The 16,161-nt window shown below is 29.7% G+C and overlaps 1 protein-coding gene across 2 annotated transcripts; it reads left to right on the forward strand.

Moving 5' to 3' along the window:
- Positions 1–3,042: 3,042 nt before the first annotated feature.
- Positions 3,043–11,545, forward strand: LOC100809310 (tocopherol cyclase, chloroplastic). Of its 2 annotated transcripts, none has more exons than XM_006578159.4 (10): positions 3,043–3,366; positions 3,443–3,687; positions 3,785–3,864; positions 7,768–7,844; positions 7,918–8,087; positions 8,533–8,630; positions 9,488–9,595; positions 10,406–10,522; positions 10,920–11,069; positions 11,163–11,545. In XM_006578159.4, the coding sequence occupies exons 1-10, from the start codon at positions 3,149–3,151 to the stop codon at positions 11,337–11,339; spliced, it is 1,440 nt and encodes a 479-aa protein (XP_006578222.1). In that variant the 5' UTR covers positions 3,043–3,148; the 3' UTR covers positions 11,340–11,545. The 2 variants fall into 2 exon arrangements, with proteins under 2 accessions (XP_006578222.1, XP_003522704.1); XM_003522656.5 differs by lacking the exons at positions 3,043–3,366; positions 3,443–3,687; positions 3,785–3,864 and adding exons at positions 5,944–6,541; positions 6,618–6,862; positions 6,963–7,042.
- The last annotated feature ends 4,616 nt before the right edge of the window (positions 11,546–16,161 follow it).

Genomic DNA, 16,161 nt, shown 5'->3' on the forward strand with positions numbered 1-16,161 from the left:
GTTGTGGGATGGAGATCGAAGAACATCGTCAAAAACACAAATCAAAACAATTGTTTACTATGATGTGGCATTAATGTGGAGATCAATGAATTGGAAATAAAGAATTTAAAATAAATAGCTTAAATTGTATCTATTGAAAATGCTCTAAGATACACTTAACTTGCAAAATTATACAAGATTATAATAATTATTAAAATTTTGAATAACTTCACAATTGAATATGATGTCTGCAATTATTCTCATCTTAACTAATTTTAAGTTACTTCGTAAGATATGATAACTTCATTGAGATTATCAAAATTAATAAAAATAAATTATAAGTTATTTTATATCTTTAAATAAGTTCTTACACTTTTTTCATAATTATTTATAAAAAATATTAGATATGATGATAATAATGTTAACAGCATGTGAGATATCATTAGCTTGTCAGATATCGTTTGCATATGTCCGACGTAAGAACGTATCATCATTATCTTTAGGAATTGAAAAAAAAAATAGATAATTTATAATAATCCACTCATGCTCAATCAATCAACCGATATATAACTCATTGGTTAATAAATAGTATGTTTAGAATGAGTGTAAATTTTAAATGAGTTTTAGAATGCATGTTATCACTAAATTTTTAATGAGTTTTTTTTGTTGTTATACTCCAACATTTTTTAATTAATTTTTTTTACCAAATACTCTTTCCAATATTTAGATTATAGTTTTTTGAAATCATTATTGATGTAAAATTTATAAATAAATGATACATACATTAACATAATTGTGTTAACTTTTATAAATAAAAATAGATACATTAACAATGAAAATAAAATTGATCTCATTGTTTAATCACAAAATTTTATATATACTATTCACTTTTATAAGAATTGGGTAGTATTTTAGTTGTGTAATATACAAATAAATGTTTGTTTTAAATAATTAACATTTATAATAAATATTTTTTTGAATATATAAACTATCATATTATATTAAAATTTATAATAAATAATTTTAATATATAAATTATATTTTAGATTTATGATAAAATATATTGTGATATAATGTTATTTTTGGTTATTGACTTTTTTAAATATAGTAGAAATTAATAACTAGAAAAAAAGTCTCATACAAGATGGGAATTTAGATTTATAATTTAGAAATAGATCACACCAAAAAAGTTTTTTAAATGGTTTGGTGGAAAAAGCCAAAAAAAACTTTGATATTTTGAATCAATTTTCTATTTTTCATTTTGTTGAGATGCCTATAATACACGGTGAGAAAGGAGATGAGGTTGTTGTGAAGGAAGATATTGAGGAAGCAAAAGGAGTAGTGAAACACGTAGTCCTTGGAAAGTTCAAGGACGACATTGCCCCTATGCCAATCTAGTCAATCTCATTCCACCTATGAGGTCATTCCATTGGTACCTTATTTTATCTCTTTCTTTTCTTTCTCACACTTGCAATGCAACTCAACAACCCACTTTGATCAGGAAAAAGCTAAACCCGTTGACCACAAAATTGAATTTTTTAATATGTTCATTGAAATGGGTTGCCCAGGTTAGCTGATGAATAAGTACTAATTACTGATGAGCAGTGTGAGTGAAACATTAATTGGGTTGGTTTCCAATTTATTTATGTCTACATTTTGATCCAATGGATATTGTGTTTGTAGTCTTCATAAATGTTACGTATAGTGGTCCATTTTTTCTTAGATTATCAAGAAAATCCATAGCTGAAATTGCAGGGTTTCAGAACAACCTCCATTTTTTCTTTGCCTTTTCTGCATTATTAAGTTCTTTTGTTATTTGTTATTTATACAAGCGAGTATGATATTAGTGAGACACAATATGTGACTATTTTATGAGACAAAATAGCTTATTTTTGTCATTTTAAGAGAGTTTTTAAAACATAAGTGACTATTTTATGATTTTGTGAGGATGGTATTAGCTTCCCTAATCTCGAACCTGGAAATTATCCTATTAATTGTTGTACATGGCAACTAGCCTTAGGTTCTGAAAGATCCCTTATTTGGAGTCTTAAGTTTCTCATGGCCAAGACTAAGAGTGTTTGGGAAATTTACAATGTTAATGTCTCAGGTCAGGCCTAACGGAATAGAGTATTGGAAACTTATATAGGTGATTGTGAAATGTCATTCAACTATTGCATAGCATCTTACTTTCAACACATTTGCACTTGAACCCATTCTAGTGGCTACTGGCTTGATTGAAACATTTCAAAGCAATATATCTAATGCCTATATATGAATTATATATTGTAGGGCAAAGATGTAAGTGCTGAAAACATGCATCAAGGCTTCACTCATGTGTTTGAACAGTGGCGGATCCAAGACCCTAAATCAGTGGGTGCAAATTATAAAAAATAAAATCAGTGGGTTCAATTATATAAATATAAATAAAATAAAATATAAAAATATAAGATTTTATTTACAAATTTAGTGAATTTTAAAAAATGAGGGGATGTAAGTGCACACCCTCATACCAATGTGGGTCCGTCACTGTGGTTGAATCAACATTTGAGAGTACAGAGGGCCTTGCAGAGTATGTAGCTCATCCTGCCCATGTTGAATATGCAAATTTTCTCCTTCCCTGCATGGAGAAAATAGTTGTGATTGACTACAAGCCTACCATCGTTAACCTTTGATTGGAGAAGTAATGCCTCGTTCACTGCTAGTGCTCTGATAAAACATTTTGTTTCCTCTCAATTTTTGTATGCACTATAGTGCTCCCTCTTATCATACATTGTTACCCTGTTATCTTGATCTTGACAATCCTGAAAAACTTGTTGATAGGACTATGCACTATTTAATCACCAGTTACCTATGATATTTCCTAAATAAGTTCAAAATAATCAATCTGGATTGTTGGATTGCGATTAGAGTTTATAGATTATATAGACGCATATAATAAGGGGGGTTGGGATGAGAAAAGATATAGTAGTGAAATTTGTATCTAAAGTAATATAGCATTTTTTTGGCAGATAATGATTTTATCAAGCTGTTATTTCTAGAGAGCATTAATGTGCATGTTAGACAACGTGGCAGTTGTTGGGAGTTAGCCAAAACAGTTACGCATGTCTTTTTGAGTTTGAGGGAAATAACTAAAGTTGTACGTCTTCTCTGCTTCCACATTGGCATTGCCATGGAAGCCAAGCTCTGGAACTGGAACCCTCTCCTTCTTCCTCCTCGTTTTTCTTCACTCAAACATGCTTTTCCATCAACAACTACTCGCCTCGTAGCTCACAATTCAGTCTCAGAAACCGTTCCCATTCATAAGGAAAAGGAACAAACCCTACCTTCTGTCAAACCTACTTACTCCCCCACTCCTCCCAATCGAGGCCTTCGAACCCCTCACAGCGGGTATTTAACTTTCATCTTTCAACTAATCAAATTCAATTTTCCTATCGTTCATTAATTTAATTGGATCAACGAATAGGTACCATTTTGATGGGACTACTCGCAAATTCTTCGAGGGTTGGTACTTCAAAGTCTCCATTCCCGAACGGAAGCAGAGCTTTTGCTTTATGTATACCGTCGAGAGTCCCCTGTTTCGTAAACCATTGACGCAGCTCGAACTGGCCCAATACGGGCCCAGGTTTACTGGTGTCGGGGCCCAAATTCTCGGTGCTGATGACAAATATGTTTGCCAACACTCTCCCCAATCACATTTTTTCTGGGGAAGTAAGCATTTCCTTTCCACTCTGCTATGCTCTTCAACTTTCTTTATTATTTTTTAATTTTTTTAAATTACTCATCGTCGATTTCAACAATTCTTTAGGCAGGCATGAACTAATGTTGGGGAACACGTTCGAGCCCAACCAAAATTCTAAACCTCCAAACAAGGAGGTTCCTCCTCAGGTTTTTATTCCATCTTTCAATCTTATATGTTGGAAAATATCAGGGGATAAACCCTTAGGAGATCTATAAATATGCATCATAAACAATTAATATAAATGAATCTGACGCCATATTTTAATCTAACACTTAAGGGTCACGTGGGTCACCTTTATGAGTCTTATCTTATATGACAAATACAATCTTTTGGTTTTGGAAGGATCATGCATATTTTTTTATATATTCTTTTCTAGACATGACAATTCCGTGTTAAATTTTATATGTACGTGCTTCACCGTTCTCTGTTTCTGCTTTATGTTTGCCGTGCTTTAGGTGATTCTTTCTTTTTCATTGGCACCAATATTGTTTCTTAATTTCTTGGAACTCGTGATCATATTCGTAAATTAAGAGACATCATATAATCATGCCCATATGCGAACGTCAGGTACGTACTGTCCTACATGTTCGTGAAGAATTAAACCATATTTCGTATTCATATATATTCAGAAACTAAGAAAAAACTACACGAACTAATTAAACCATGAAATAATGAAAAACAGTAAAACCTTCGGCTTGCCAAGTTTCAGGTCCTCGATATATGGTTTCCATTTACACCCTTTAGCTGAAATGAAATGCTTCTTTGCTCAGTTCTTCCCCGATTTGATATATGCCATCCTATTTGGGGTGATAACTTCCCTTGTGACTGGTTCTGCTAATTGCTGGAGTCCAGACAAAATTTACTGGTTGATAATTTATTGCAATGGTTGGAAGTTCAACCAAATTTAAGTTTTTAACCATTTGCAGTGCATGCGCTGTCAATTTCTTTGGAAAACAATCAAGTTGTTGTTGCTTGTGGTAGACGAAGAACATCGTCAAAAACATAAATCAAAACAATTACGGGTGGACTATTTAACGGTATTATATCATCAGATTAAAATATGCATGAATTACTTTACGGATGTGACATTATGAAGACAAGTTAATAAGAAATAAAAAACTCAAAATAAAAAACTTAAATTATACTTATTAAAATGCTCTAAAATACACTTAGTTTGAAAAATTATAAATAATTATTAAAGTTTTGAATAACCACACAATTGAATATGATAACTATAATGATTTCCATCTTAACTAATTTTAAGTTACTTTGTTAAGATATGATAACTTTATTAAGATTATCAAAATAAATAAAAAAGAAATTATAAGTTATTTTTATATCTTTAAATAAGTTTTTATATTTTTCTTATAATTATTTATACAAATTATTAAATATAATGACAATAATATCAACAACCTGAGAGATATTACTAGCATATGTTGAAAGTATCATTATAAGGAGTATCAGATACGGACTCTCCGTCAATATATAAATCAATGTGAGTCTAAATTTTACATGCAATCATTTATTGTCTCAATGTCATTAGGATTTTTTAGAAACAACCTCTTGATTAGTTTGGTTGTGGTGATTATTGATATGTGCTACATCAAGAGCATATTGGACAAAATCAGCAAGGTTTGCCGCTGCTCCACCCTTAAATTGAGAACATTAAAACAAAATGTAGGATTTTTAGTTTGCTTGCAAATTGCATCTAATTCTGCACCTTAGATTGCATAGGAGGATGCAACAAATAAAAGGAACATTAATATTAAGTAGAAGAAGTTATGAGCCATTGTTAACTTTGTCTTTTTCTTTGGCTTTTTGTCTGACTTCTTTTATGATTCTCAATTGAAAACAATGGTATATATAAGTTTATTTCATAAAATTTAATGCAAAATGATTGTTGCTTAGTTGTAGGAACTTCTAAAAAGAACATTATACACCTATAACTACACCTAGATTTATTAGTTTTGTTGCAAACATTATAATATTAAAGTCAAAACTTTCAGAGAATGTTTAATAACCAAAATAAAGGAAATAATTATTTTTTAAAACATTTTTTTAACACCACCTATTAGGCAAAGACTAATTAGCTTTCCTTGATTCCTATTTTAAATTTTTATTTCATTTATTAAAATTGTAAATAAATTCTACTAATATAGCCATAATTGTAGGTATGATATTCCGTGAAGTTATTCAAAACTTTAATCAATTATTATAATTATGTAAAATTTTGCAAGCCAAGTGTATAATAACGATAAGATAGAGTATATAAGATATTTGCAAAAGAAAAATAGTTAAGATGAGAATTTGACGTTGATATGTTATGCCAAATTTGGAGATCATAATGGATCATTCTCCAGAGGACTTGTTTGACAAGTTGATTTGTTCTCATATTTATTCAGAGATAAATTTAATTATTTATTTTTAAATTTAAATAATATAAAAATGAATAAGTCTAAGTAAAGCATGTGCATGCTATACAGACACAGTGATGTGTTGAGCGCCACGAGTAAGTTGAGCCAGATAATACTACTACTAGTAAGTCGCACCGGTTTCTGCTTCCTACATTGCCATGGAAGCCAAGCTCTGGGAGGCTCGTCTTTTCTCTCCAACACTCCCTCTTCTTCCTCCTACTCCTCGTCTTCCTTCTCTCAATCTTCACTTTCCCTCATCATCAACTTCAACGCTCCACCTAGCTCGCAATTCTGTCTCAGATACCGTTCCCATTCAAAATGAGGAAAAGGAACAAACTCTGTCTTCTGTCAAACCTACTTACTCCCCCACTCTTCCCAATCGAGACCTACGAACCCCTCATAGCGGGTACTTTTATTCTCATTTTTCAATTGCTCAATTCCAACGTTCCTATTTTTATTAATTTAATTGGATCAACGAATAGGTACCATTTCGATGGGACTACTCGCAAATTCTTCGAGGGTTGGTACTTCAAAGTCTCCATTCCCGAACGGAGGCAGAGCTTTTGCTTCATGTATTCCGTCGAGAGTCCCTCCTTTCGTAAGCCACTGACGCCGCTCGAACTGGCCCAATACGGGCCCAGGTTTACCGGTGTCGGGGCCCAAATTCTCGGTGCCGATGACAAATATATTTGCCAATACTCTCCCCAATCACAATTCTTCTGGGGAAGTACGCATTTCCTTTCCACTCTGCTATGCTCTTTCAACTTTCTTTATTATTTTTTAGAATGACTCATGGTAGGTATTCTGTGGATTTCAACAATGCTTAGGTAGGCATGAACTGATGTTGGGGAACACTTTCGTGTCCAACCAAAATTCTAAGCCTCCAAACAAGGAAGTCCCTCCTCAGGTTTATATTCCATCTTAAATTGAATATTTTTCTAGACACATGACATGACTATTCCGTGTTAAGTTTTCTTCCTAATCTGTTCAACCGATAAGTTAACTGTTTCTATTTTATGTTTGCTGAGCTTTGTGTTGGAGATTGATCCCTCATTGACTATTGATGTGGTTATAATATTTTATAAAAGTAGGGGACAACCTTCACCTTGTGAATTAGCTTTTGTGGGTGTTGAGCTAGATGTAAACTCAAATCTAAAATGGTATTAAAGTCTATCCTAGGGATTGCAGATGGGCCTATCGGGTCATTGTTATTGAACCACCCATAGATGTCCAATCCTCTAAACTTCCTGTTAAGAGATGTGTCCAGTTATCGGTGGGGTGTGTTGATTGACTAGTGATATAACCATAATAGTGTATGTAAGTGAAGGTATGAAAGACAACTCTCGCCTCATCACCGCCTATCGAGGTTGATTAGGCCTAAACTCAAAATTCTAAGACTTTGGGTGATTATTTTTCATTGGCATCAGTTTTGTTTCTTTCTTGGACCTTTGTTTTTCTTGTTGGTAGTCCTTCACTGTCTTGCAAACTGCAATGGTGATTTTTCTTTCTTTAATTTTCAACAATTTTAAGCTACCCTAGTAAATGGTTTATATTCTGTCATAGTTGGCTTCAAGCAACAGGTCTTGTTCTCTATTCCACTTATTATGCTTTCTATTTGGTCGTTTTGCTTAGGAATTTAATGATAGAGTGCTGGAAGGTTTTCAAGTCACCCCCCTTTGGCATCAAGGTTTTATTCGCGATGATGGAAGGTGGGGGTTAGATTGCTTTTTAAGTATTGCTTTCTTTGATTGTATTTGTACTTGACACAAATTTTAAATATAGGTCAAATTATGTAGAGACGGTAAAGACAGCTCGTTGGGAGTATAGTACACGTCCTGTATATGGTTGGGGTGATGTTGGTTCTACGCAGAAGTCTACTGCTGGGTGGCTTGCAGCTTTTCCTGTTTTTGAACCACATTGGCAAATATGCATGGCTGGTGGACTGTCAACAGGTATTTTCTACTTGTTCAGCTATTGGCTATTCGATCTTTTATTTATTTTGTGGTCTAGTGTCCTGCTTGTTATGTTATGTCTGAACTGAAACATGATAATTTCGTTTGAGCTTTTGATGCGAATCTATCGTGTCAGTAAACTGCTAATGTGATTTGCAAAGGGACCGACATTGAGTCATTTAAAAAATGTGAAACATGAAGAAGATTGTAATGCTGAAAGCATTTGGTTGTTTCTAGAGCCACAATGTGAGTCGGGAAAAGAAGACAGAGAGAGTGATGCTATTCACATTTAAAAGGTTATTGTTTTGTTTTAAGACTGGCTTTTAGGATCCTGTTTGATAATCAGTATGTGAAGTGCATTTGCTCTCCAAAAAATAATCACTCTTGTTTGTGATATGATTTTTATATCCTCATTCATTTTCCTCATATAAATATTGGATATCAGGTTGGATAGAGTGGGATGGCGAGAGGATTGAGTTTGATAATGCTCCATCTTATTCAGAAAAGAACTGGGGTGGAGGATTCCCAAGAAAATGGTTTTGGGTAATTTTTTTTCATCATCAAAGTATATCTTTAGTGTTCATAAGTACATCAATTCCATGGCTTGCTACAAAACTTCAGCTATAGCTGGTTGTATGTAAGCGATTACAAACCTTATTGTCTTTCGAAAATTATGGTTAGAATGATTTGTTTCTTCATTTTATTTATTTTTTCTTTTTTAGAATAATCAATTGTCTATTTACTTAACAAGCACTAGATGCAAGAACAGTAGTCCTTAATCATCAAGGGCCTGAAAACTGTAGTAGATGGAGTCCTTTTGTTACTTGTGCATCATGAAGTATTACTTGACAAAATATAATTTTCAAAAAGTAGTAGCTTTATCGTGATTCATGATCATATATGAATGATAGAACACCAATTGATAAGACTGATAAAATATAATTCTGAACATAGAAATCACACACAATACAGCAATACAATTGTTGTCCTAGATATAGAAGTCTCCTAAAGGAGTATTCTCTGTCCAAAAACTGCAAATAACATCAGACTTGCCTAATTACACAATCTGTTTTCTCAAATATAATCCTAATACAAAATTGCCATCAGTTATTTTCGATGAATAACTGTCATCATGCAGTTTCTAATATAGATAGAACTAATACTTAGTTACTAATACAGGATAAGTTATTTTCTGTCGCATTCACTCCAAATAATAACTGCCTCCAGTCCATCAATGGATCCTTCCTAACCAACCCACTTGGATCTTGGTTTCCATTAGTGTACTTGAAATTTTACAGCTGGTATTGTAGGTTAATATGCTTTTATGCAATTATTCTCACCAATATTTGGATTAATGTTTGTATATTTTTATGATCTCAAATAGTTGATGTCTTGTACAGGTTCAATGTAATGTTTTTGAAGGTGCTAGTGGAGAAATTGCTCTTACAGCAGCTGGTGGATTGAGGCAAATTCCTGGAATAACCGAGACCTTTGAAAATGCTGCATTGGTAACTTATACAGCATTTGGCTATCAATTTGACTCATTTCATAATTTTATTTCACTGACTTTATTTAATATTAAGTTTTCCTCTGAAATAAGTGGGGGTGGTAATGGGATTGACAAAAAAACAATAATCTATAGCTAATTTGATTGTTGTCCTTTTTGTCAAAATAAAATTCTGCGCTCATGTTAAATATTCTTTATAACAAACTCTTGTGTGAGGATGAAAACACTAAGTTCTTTTGTCCTCTGCCTGCAGTCTATGAGTCATGATATTTCTAGTGAAGTGATTTAATTATTTCAATATTTATTTCAAAATTTTCTAATTACTAGTATAATGGTAGATAGTGATTTTTTTTATATTTTTTTTTGCATTTCAATTCATGGTAAAGTGCGTTTATGTTCTTCTTTTGTGTTTTTTTTTTAACTAAACCTCAAGATTAGTTGTTGAGAACTTGAGATTGTAAACATTGATCACTTTGGTCCCGACTTTTCTAAATCCTTATTTAGTCTCTAACTAAGCAAAATATTATTCACCTTAATCCTTTTCTACTTCATTTTTCATTGATATTAAGGACTAAAGTGAATGAGTTTTTGCAAAGTCAGGTAAATAAGGATTTAAAAAGGTAAGGGACTAAAGTGACCACTACTTACAATCTTAGTGACTAATCTGAGGTTTATTCCTTTTTATATTTGTTCTATTTACTATCTTCTTTTGGTCACTATGTACAATTAATCTTTTTAGTTTTCTATTTTATTATTTTATAATTATTTTTTCTTAATTTTAAAATATTTCCCATGTTGCAAACTTCTGCAGATTGGAATTCATTATGGTGGAAATTTTTATGAATTTGTGCCATGGAATGGTGTTGTTAACTGGGAAGTTACTACTTGGGGTTATTGGTTTATGTCAGCAGACAATGGCAAATATGTGGTAATTATAACTTTCTAATTGCACTTTACTTTTTCCAGTGGTTAAGGGAATTGTTACACACTACACAGGCCACACTAGTTGTAGTTGTTATTAAAGTTTTGCATCTCATTTCTGTTTAATGAGATCCAGGTTGAATGAGCTGAACATGTTAATGATTATACGTTAAATTAGGCAGTGGGGATTGCTTTGAGAAACTTGAATTGAGCTTCTCAATCCAAGAGAAACAAAGTAGTCAGATGGGCCTTATTTGGCTAATGACAGACTAAGGCTGTGTTTGTATAGGCGTTCAGCCCGTTGAACGCCAAAACTTCCTCTCAGTGAAATTGCATTTAACGTGGATTGGAACACAAAAATGGCTTAAACCAAACACACACTAAATATCCTATTATTTTGGCAGGTTGAATTAGAAGCAACAACAGAGGATCCAGGTACAACATTGCGTGCTCCAACAGCAGAAGCTGGCTTTGCCCCTGCATGTAAAGATACATGCTTTGGAAATCTAAAATTACAAATGTGGGAACGAAGATATGATGGCAGCAAGGGGAAGGTGTCACTCTTATTCACACGTATAAATTAATTGTTTTTCAGATTTAGTGTTTAATGGAACATTCTGATGAATAATATTTGGTAAATGGCACAGATCATATTGGACGTTTCAAGTAACATGGCAGCACTAGAAGTTGGAGGAGGTCCATGGTTTAACACTTGGAAGGGCAAGACATCAACTCCAGCAGCCCTTAGCCGTGTCCTTGAATTACCCATAGACGTAGAGGGCATTTTCAATCCTGTTCCTCTATTTAAACCGCCTGGCCTGTAGTCATTTGGTTTGGTATTATCTTCCTTTTTTTTTAGTTTTTAATCTAATCATGCGGCATAATGCATGGTTTAATGTTATAAACTTTGTCATAGTGCATGAAAGGATTCAGAGTTTCACCATAAGGATAGAAAGGGATTCTTGATTACAAAAACACAATGTCTATATCCTTAGATAAAAAGAGAATGAAACAAAAAAGTTTACATGTACGTGTGAGGGAATACATAAGAAAATGTGTAAAAACGATTTTTATATTGACATTATTGAATATATTATAATTTTATGGGAGAGTATTTTACCACTTTAAACTTTATCTCTTATAGAAATAGATACCTTAAATTTTAGTTTTGTTCTAATTGATCCTTAAACTATATTCTCTTTGTAAATTAATACCTTAATTATTTATTTTTTCAGTTCATCCTTAAATTTTATCTCTTTTGTACATAAAATTTTAATTATTTTTAGAATTTATTCTTTTGTAAATAGTCTATTATATTGAATTCGGGTAAAATTACTAACAAAAAAGAAAATTCAATAATTTATTTATTTTATATCCCAATTATTTATTAGTTTTACTTTTATCAATAACATTTGCAAACATTAAATCACAGTAAAAATTATAATTAAAAAAATCAAATAAGGACCTTCTTTAGTACATGATAGAGTGAATTGTAACAAAAGAATAAGATAAAAAATAAATAAATGATTGACATTTAATATAAATAATTTAACACTAATTTGATATAAAAAAATTGTAAAAAAAGTGAATTCTACAGATGAATTAGAATGAAATTAAGTTCTTCAGGAAAAAAAAAAGAAATTAAGTGCAAGATGTCTAATTAAAGAAAAATAGTAAAATTTAAGGATTAATTAGAATTAGAATAAGTTAAAATTTATGGTGCTACTTGCAAATAAAATAAAGTTTATAAGTATCAATTAGGATAAAATTTAAGTTAGGATGTCAAGTTTAGGAGGGTTCTAATTTTATGAACTGAAGTTTTATGTATGTCCAGTATTTATTTAACTCTAATGTTCCAAAAGTTTTATTTTAAATATATTTTTTAAACACAGATATGTGTCAAGTATTAAATTATTAATTTTAAAACACTTTAATAAAATATTTGTAAATGAAGGAAAATAGTAACTATACTAACTGTTTAAAATGGTTTGACATATTTCCTAAAAAAAATTATTACTGTAATATTACTCTAAACCCTCTTATAAGGAGGTTACCGTAAATGTTACAAATAATAGGAGAATTTTTGTAAATTTATGAAATCTTAGAGGTGATTATGTAATTTTTACTTTAAATAAATTATTAAAATATGATATATTTAAAATTTTGTGTTCTTATTTTTTTGTTTTTTTTAGGGAGATTGAATTGAATAAATGTGATACATTTTCTAAGGATTGTTAAAATCATGTTTCACTTAATGTAATAAATGTATAATTTTTAATAAAATTACAATACATATAATTTTTTTAATCCTTTATTAAAATTAAAGAAACCCTTAAAAGTTATTCGGCCTCAAGTCCATAAAATGTCAACACAGATTTCATTTAACGGATAATTTATTCTTACATGTTAGATTTTAAAATGTATGTATTTGCATTAATTATCATGGCCATATATTTACTTTGTCTTATTTCTTCTTCTTCCGCCTTTTTGTTTAATCTTTTTGTCTAACTTCTTTTATGATTCTCAATAGAAAATAATAGCATGTATAGGTTCATTTCCTAAAAGTTAATGCAATGCGATTGTTCCTCGTTTGTAACAACTTCTAAAAAGAACATTAAACACTTAACACTATACCTAGATTTATTAGTTTTAGAGCTAATATATCAACATTAAACTAAAAATTTCCGAATAATGTTTTAAAACCTAAAAAAAGAAAAAAAATAGTTTTTTTTAACACCACTTGTTAGGGGTAGATTAGACTTTCCTTGATTTTTATTTTATTTTTTTTAATAAAATTGTAGATAAATTATACTAATATATTCATGATTGTAGTCAATAATTAAGTCTCTAAATAAAAATTATAATTGGATCATTCGTATTGTAAAATTTTTGTAATTGAATCTTTAAAATTGGTTTGTGGTGGGGCTTGAAATCACGAGAAAAATAATAATTTATAATGGTTTACAAACTATAGAAACTCAATTACATAAATTATAAAAGATCGGGGACCCAATTACGTTTTTTAATATTTTAATTCCAAATTAAAGATCTCCAAATGATTTAGAGATATACTAATGCATTAAGTGTTTGATGTACCGACATAAAGGCTTCAAACGGGTTTTCACATATTCATAGGCACCCAACACAAAATCAACACACTTGAAACTTTTAAATAAGGTTATTATTTTGCTGTGAAATTTATGTTATATATTGTTTAATCATATACTATTAGGTGATTTATTTTTTCACATTAGATAATTTAATTTAATTTTTTATTTTATTTTTTACAATTAAAACCTAAGAACTGTTTTACAAATTTGATATTTTTATTTTTAATTTAATTTATTTAAAAAAATACACTTTAATCTCTAATTAATTTCTAATCTTTCTAATTCTAAACCTAGTCTTTGGTGCGTTTTATCAATCTTTCCCAACATAATCACCTATCTAAGTAGTGACTTCGCAAGGCAAACAAGCAAAAGAGCAGTGGTCTTTACGGTGGGAGGTAGTGAGAAAACAGAAGGAAGGAAGGTTTGGGATTAAGATTATGAAGAATAGATCGAAGAATCCTATTCTACTTGTTGGCATGGCCTTATGAAGTCAGTGCACGCATAGATGATGATGATGGTGACAAAGATTGATAGAATACATGAAAAGTTAGGTTTAGAATTAGAAAGATTAAAAATTAAAAATTAATTAAGGATTAAAGTGTCCTTTCAATAAATATTAAATAAAAAATAAAAATATTAAATTTGTAAAAAGATCTTTAGATTTTAATTGTATAAAATAAAAAAATTAAACTTAATAATCTGATTTGATAAAATAAGTCACATAATATTATATAATTAAATAATATATACACTAATATAACTTATTTTTAAATCATATCAAAATAACCACCTAAATGTTGGTCACTTTGGGTTGGGCATCAAGCTGCAAACCCAAGCACCCTATAAACCAATAATTTAGATGTCAAAACTATTTATTTATGATCAATTTTAATGATAATATAATTTATATAATGAAAAATATTCTTATTATTAAAAAAATATATAAAATATTTAATACTAGCTATCAAAGAATTGTGATACTCATCAAAGATTTTTTTTTTTAATGTTCAAGGACGAAAACTAGTGTAAAATATTCTTAAAGAGTTCTCAAAGAATTGTCATCTGAAAAATTGTCTATTAACGAAACGTGGTACTAGTATTAAGTATTGGAGACTTTAGGTATAAAGATTTGAAATCTAAAAATTTAAGAATTTAATTACTGAAAGCGTAAAAAATATTTTATATTATTATAATTTAGATTATTATAATATGATTAATTATTGATTTTCTTAGTAGTAACTTTAAATTTTATATTTTTCTTGTCTTACTTTTAAGATCAAGATTTAAGGGGTGTTTCATTTTTTATAAGACTTAATCCATTGGATTAATTATTTTAATAAAATTCAAACTAAAGTACTCCTAGTTTTAATTACAAACAATTAGAATTTATAAGAAAAAGAGAAAACAATATTAATGAAAATGGTTATTTTTGAAGAAAATGATTAAAAATATAAGATATATTTATAGTTATCATCTGAATTAATCACTTTTTTAAGACTAATAATTTGATCTTATAAACCAGATCGAAGGAAGTATTTAAGGTGATTTTAAATTAGTTGATAGTGTAAATTTTTTACACTAAAAGTAATAAAATTTAAAATTGAGTTAAAATTCAATTTGTACGGGTGTCAGTTGTCTATAATCACGCGTTACAGGAGCATCTACTACCACACATATTATTTTGGACTATCTGAATTGTTAGTTTGTACTTTCAGACATCTCATGAATAAATAGTACTATTTTATTTTTCAATTAAAGAAAATTTAGGTAAGATGAATTTGGAGATTTTATCATGCTGTTATCAAATATGAATTTATTACTTATCAACGAAATCAAAATTTTGTTTGTAAACAAACTATAGATTAGAAAAACATTTTGGTTTGTAAAAATTAATGAGGAGTCGATCTTTATGTTAAAGAGTTTATAATAATTAATGTATAATTTTTTAATTTGTTTGTATAATATATTTTTATATTTTTTTCTATTTAATTTTTGGTATAATTTTATTTATTTTTTCATTTTAATATATATATATATATATATAAATTATAAAATAACATAAATAATTTACTTTTTTCTCTAGCATATCTGTTAATTTGACCAAACATAATCACAACAAATACAATATATTATGGTGAAATCATGGCGAGTATAGTCAATTTTGATTTAACTCAAATTTAGAATGATTGGTTGGGAAAATAAAATTACTTTTAATTAGAGAAAAACAAGTTAGAATCAAAGCAGTATAGAACTTTCTAAAAAAAGAAATATGGAACAATTACGTTATTCAAAATTAATTTTAAGTTTTCAGTTATTATATTTTTTTTCTTTCTAATTTATCCTTGTACTTTCGCCAAATTCACACCTATCACTATTGGAATCAAAATAATGGCCACATACCAACATTTTTACGTGAGACTATGACATCATGTTTGTATTTAGGGTTATATTTAACAAAATTAACTAAAAATATAATTGAAAGTTAAAAATTTTTAATTGAAAGTTAAAAAATTAATTTATTAAATTATAAGTGATA

Source organism: Glycine max, chromosome 4 (genome assembly GCF_000004515.6).
Source record: "Glycine max cultivar Williams 82 chromosome 4, Glycine_max_v4.0, whole genome shotgun sequence".
Lineage (NCBI taxonomy): Eukaryota > Viridiplantae > Streptophyta > Magnoliopsida > Fabales > Fabaceae > Glycine > Glycine max.